This window comes from Cololabis saira, chromosome 1, assembly GCF_033807715.1.
Source record: "Cololabis saira isolate AMF1-May2022 chromosome 1, fColSai1.1, whole genome shotgun sequence".
NCBI classification, from domain to species: domain Eukaryota; kingdom Metazoa; phylum Chordata; class Actinopteri; order Beloniformes; family Belonidae; genus Cololabis; species Cololabis saira.
Window position 1 is genome coordinate 10,898,345 of NC_084587.1, and position 6,000 is coordinate 10,904,344.

Consider the following 6,000-nt stretch of genomic DNA (forward strand, 5'->3'; position numbering starts at 1 on the left):
CTACAGGGGAAGGTTTGATATACCAGACCAAACTACAGTGGTAAGAAAAAGTCTATCGTCATCCTTATAATCAAATCATTTAAGTTACAATAATAGACAAAAACAATGTGACTAAGATGACAACACAGAAAAATATAAACAATTTCTTGTCTTTTTAATGAACATACCTATTCAACATTAACAGAAAAGTAAGAGAACCCATTGAATAATTAGTTCAAGCAAACTTCTCTTTAATTTAATCTGTTTGCAGGTTTGATTCAGAGGGACTTTAACTGATAAAGTCAGATATTTTAAGTTTGCTGTTTAGAGAAAGCATCTGCTGATGTGAACAATCCCTGGCAAACATTAAATCTCTGCAGACATATTATGAAGGCGTGCATAAGGACACAGTACCACAGTATTTTTTAAGTGCTTAGGATCCACCACTCCACAGTTAGACCAATCATCTATAAAACTAGACAACTTAATGTGACTATTTTCGTGAGAAGTGGTCAGCAAGCCAAGAAAAGAACCCATAAGTAACAGCTAAAGGCTTAAAGACATCACGGGAACTGTCAAACATCTCATATTTGTTCACGACTATCATACACAAGTCACTGAACAGTAGGGCTGCACGATTAATCGTTAAAAAATCGCGATCTCGATTCATGCTTGAACGCGATCTCATTTCCAAATGACGACGATTAAAAAAAAATAATAATTTTTTTTTTTTTTTTTTTTTTTTTTTACAGATGGCTGCATAAAAAAAGGACTAGGCCTATGTTCTAGGTTGTTGTAGTCCTGTCATGGTCAACTATCATGTTGTCATGTTTGTTATATTTTGTTAATGATTGTGGATTACATTTGGAGAAACATCTACCTTTCTCATCACCTGACACATATTGCACATAAATATTGTTAAAATTGTTATTGTTAAAATTATTTAAAGACAAGAGAGATGTTTATTGTTTATGTTCAATGTCAGCTGTTACAGCAAAAAGCAGCCAGAGGAATAATTTGTTGCCTCAGAACTACAGGATCTGTTACAAGTCCCCTTTCTGAAAGGGTGTTCAACTCAGGGAGGAACAAATATTGTTCAAAATTGTTATTATTGTTTAAATTATTCAAAGGTTTGTGTAAAGAAGACAAGAGATGTTTATTGTTATTATATTTTTGTTCAGCTGTTGCAAAGTTAAAGTAATAAGTGCAATAAATTTTATATTGGAAAAAAATCGTGAGAGAATCGTGATCTCAATTCTAAGCAAAAAAATCGTGATTCTCATTTTGTCCAGAATCGTGCAGCCCTACTGAACAGGTTGGTTGTTTATGCCAGAACATCTTGGAAGAAGAAGCTGCTGCTCTCCCAAAAAAAACCTAATGTGTAACTACAGTTTGCAAATAAATAGATGAACAAACAAACACCATGGCAATTTGCAATACTATTGGGAAATGTGTTTTATGTACTGATGAAACAAAAATGGATTGTTTGGCACAAATACTGAGCACTAAGAATAGTACAAAGATACTACTGCAACTGAACATCAAAACAACATCATCGCACTGGGAGGTACGGTGTTGGGAGTATTATAATTTGGGCTTTTCTACCTCAGGGAGTGGGCCACTTTTCATCACGGAGGGGGAAATTAATTTGCAACTTTACCAAAATATCCTACAGAACCAACCCAACCTAAGTAAGTACTAACAATAACAAACAGGATAGCTAAACAAAAGATGAAGATTTTGTCTTAATTAGCAAACCGGAAATCCCTGGATTCAAAACTTTGATAATATATAGATGCTGACTTTTAATGAAGACGGAATAAAGGAAGTTCAATAAGCTCCTCGTTTTTGGTGAAAGGTTTAGAGGTCACTGGCTGACTGAATGATTGGCTTTCCTCTTCAGAAACATTTGACACAACATATCCTTATCAGCCATTAGTGTTTGTTTCAGTGAAGACCTACTCGTAGAAGATATTGTGAGATTAGATGTGCCGTACACTACCACAAGGAGGAAATTATTCTTGGGGACAATTTCACATGTACTGAATAAAAAGCTATTAATGGCAGAATTCAATTTAGTTGCTTGAGGGAAGGTGTCCTGGTTTATGGGCTCTTTCTAAAATAGTGGGCTGATTTAAGGGGAGAGTCCTAATGACATAATTAAAGTTTGCCACACACACAGCGACATAGTAAATGTCTCTGGTGGAAAAGACTTGTATGAAATTATGTGAATCAGAGCATTCATTCAATTCATTCATCAACCATATACCTATACCTCTAAGTTGAGTCTCAGGCAGAACTAAGATTTGTTGCAGTTCCTCAGCTGGCCGCTAGAGCTTGGCTCCAAAAGCAAGTCAATCTCAATTAACTCACATGTTAAAATGTGCAACTTTAAAGCAGAAATAAACTTATTTACAGCCTGGTTCAAAAACCAAATTGTTTGATTGCACATCTATGACAACTCTGAAGGGGGTACTTTTTTTTGTACCGCATCAATATCATTGTTTGAAAGCAATACTTTATTTCTAATATGATTGATAGATTGGGTCAATCAATGGTTAGTTATTATCCCTGCCTCATCCGTCCGTCATCTTGTCAAGCTTACCTTAGCAATCAACAGCTTACACTAACCCAGCCCCAGCTAACGCAGCAGTGATTTTTGATTCTGCAATCGTATCAACATGTGAAATGGGATATTTCAATGTAAACGTGCTATTTAGGCAGGAAACGGCTAAAGGAGATGTTGCCACAGCTAACTTTGATTGAAATATTGTGGCAGCTTTCAGTGGGGTTCCTGTGCAACATGGCTGCGCACAGTAGGCTACGACGAAAAAGAAGATTACAAACAGCTCTTAAGAAACCAATGACTCTGCTAATGTTACCTCAAGTTATTTACAATCTAAATGTATTCACTCTATAGTGCAGGAGCATATCTACAATCATGAAAACCGAGGCCTTCAATTCAGCTGACCCAATGTTTATTAATATTTTGTACATGGCATATTTGAAGGTGATCAAGTGATCTTTTTGTGTCTAAAATTCATGTAAAATACCTTAGGACGAGATTTCCACATGGGCAGTTGCCATGGTAAAATTGTAAGCAGCACAGATAACTTGTCCACAGAGGCTTGACCTGAAAACTCACCTTTTTAAGAAAGCTTATAGCTAAATATATTGTTTATATGCTCTGTTTTTAAATATATTTAAAAAAATGTTCATGTTTTATTTTTCTGCTCTGTAGCACTTTGAGATGACTAAATATAAAGTGAGTTATAAATAAAATGTATTATTATTATTATTATTATTATTATGATTATTATGATTATTATTATTGTCCAATTGCCATCTTCATTTCTTTGTCTGACGACAACTGCAAGGATATCAAATGCTCATTTGAGGAAAACCTGGACATTTTCGTGTATTTAAATACATTCGTTAACTAACAACAGCTTTCTAGCCTCGTTTCTAAACCCTCCTTTCAGCTGAATGTGCTGAAACACTTTTTTTTTCAAATGTAATGTGTAATAACCCCGTAATGCCTTCATCCCTCCCCAGCTGACCAGTGAAACAGCAGGTCACCAGATGGTGTTTCTAACTGGGGACTGCAGGCCTGCAGGAACACGCTGCTGTGTCCCACGCATGAGGGGAGATGTTTGTTTTCCCCAGCAGATCAAGAGGCTTTTCAGCCGCATTTTGTAATAACGGTGCATTTCGTAATAAACGTCCAAAGTGTAATAACTTTTTCATTTTATTTTGTAGTAAAGCCACATTTTGTAATAAACTGCTCCATTTTGTAATACATTTTGTTATTGCATTTTGAGAAGATTATTATAAAATGCACTTGCAACTTTTTTATTTTCTAGGAAATGTAATAGCATGGTGCATTATGTAATAATACCTATCATTGTTGTTTGTTTAACAATGAATTTATACAAGAGTGACTTTTGTTGTTTTTTATGCAATTTCCCTTAGAGCTATGTAGCCCAATAAATCTATGTATAATACGCCAAATACAACTTTAGTTGCCTATTTGAAGTTTGGAATTATATAGGCCGATAACAAACAAATAAAATATGCTTTAGAATTGTTATTACATAATGCACCATGTTATTACATTTTCTAAAGAATAAAAAAGTTGCAAGTGCATTTTGTAATAATCTTCTCAAAATGTAATAACTTATTACATAATGCGGCAAGATTTATTACAAAATGCGTTGGGGTAGTTTATTACAAAATGCGGCAGTTTATTACAAAATTTTATTTTATTTTTTTATTACAAAATTTTATTTTATTCAAAATGCATTTTGTAATAAACTGCCCCATTTTGTAATACATTATGTTATTGCATTTTGAGAAGATTATTATAAAATGCATTTCTTTTTTTTATTTTCTAGGAAATGTAATAACATGGTGCATTATGTAATAATACCTATCATTGTTGTTTGTTTAACAATGAATTTACACAAGAGTGACTTTTGTTGTTTTTTATGCAATTTCCCTTAGAGCTATGTAGCCCAATAAATCTATATATAATACTCCAAATATAACTTTAGTTGCCTATTTGAAGTTTGGAATTATATAGGCCAATAACAAACAAATAAACTATCCTTTAGAATTGTTATTACATAATGCACCATGTTTTAACATTTTCTAGAGAATAAAAAAGTTGCAAGTGCATTTTGTAAGAATCTTCTCAAAATGTAATAACTTATTACATAATGCGGCAAAATGTATTACAAAATGCGTTGAGGTAGTTTATTACAAAATGCGGCAGTTTATTACAAAATGCGGCTTTATTACAAAATAAAATGACAAAGTTATTACATTTTGGACGTTTATTACAAAATGCACCGTTATTATCAAAAAAATGCGGCTCAACAAGGCTGCATCGAAACAAAAAAGCGAAAGTGTGCAGATATAAAGGTGACAGGGGGAGCAAGTGCGCAGAAACCTCTCTTTGTGTCAACACCTCCGATAAGGCTGATTTATGGTTCCGCGTTACACCAACGCAGAGTCTACGGCGTAGGGTACGCCGTACCCTACGCGGTAAGCTCTGCGTCGATTTAACGCGGAACCACAATTCAGGCTCATAGCGACAAGAAGCGAAACCGATGGGGACTCACCCAGAATATGATGTTAAATCCGAAGATAAAATACTTGATGCAGCAGCTCACTTCGTGAGCCTTGAAATGCTTTCCTGACATCATCTGGACGGCTTTCGTTTTTGCAGCGACGTCCTCGTCCTGCGCGACACGGCGACAACAGATGTTCTCAGTTTCTTATAGTTGCAAGCATCCTCCCCCGTCTCTCCCGACAAAACGAGAAAAACAAACGCGCAGATTGGCTAGAAGAGATGTCAAATCTGCACGAAAAAAAAAAACAGACCCTTTCACCGGGTCAAGCCCCCCACAAAGGTGTAACGGTGAGATAAATCCGGAGGTAATTAGATTACAGCCGCTGCTCTTCCATCTGACCCGCAGTCTGAGACAGATACATTGGCCGTTTGAGTGACAGCGCTTCCAGCCAATGAGGAGCCTCCATTGTTTGAAGAGGGCGGGACTTCCTCTTTCTCTTCACGAAAATAATATGCCAAAGATAAAAGGCCGACACAATGATGGAGAAGGGGAGAACTAAATTTTAGAAAACATAAAGTACAAACAACAATGAAAAGCATGTGCATATCGAACTGTGAAGTGACACTGTGGAACAGTTTGGGGAAGGAAATGAAACAAAGTACTAACATAAATCTGTTTAAAAAGAGATACAAAAGATTATTTATAAACAGGTTTATGGAAGAGGAAATGGGTTAACGAGGAGTGTGATAAACAAATAAAATAGGGAAAAAAGGTATATTATACTTGCTTAAGATATGTTTAGGTATTTATGTGGATATTTATGTAGTATATATTATATGTTGAAAGGGATAGATATAATTATGTAATATATGTTATATATTTATTATGTATGTAGCATATATATATTTATAGGGATATTTATGTAGTTATATATATATAGTAGTAT

General features: G+C 34.9%; 1 protein-coding gene across 1 annotated transcript in view; it reads right to left on the reverse strand.

Annotated features, from left to right (window-relative positions):
- Positions 1-5,468, reverse strand: part of LOC133459025 (tetraspanin-5) — a 28,215-nt gene extending 22,747 nt beyond the window's left edge. The window contains exon 1 of the mRNA XM_061739068.1: positions 5,103-5,468. Within this exon, the coding sequence (XP_061595052.1) occupies positions 5,103-5,186 (84 nt within the window). The 5' untranslated portion in view covers positions 5,187-5,468. The remainder of the gene's footprint in view (positions 1-5,102) is intronic.
- Positions 5,469-6,000: the final 532 nt, after the last annotated feature.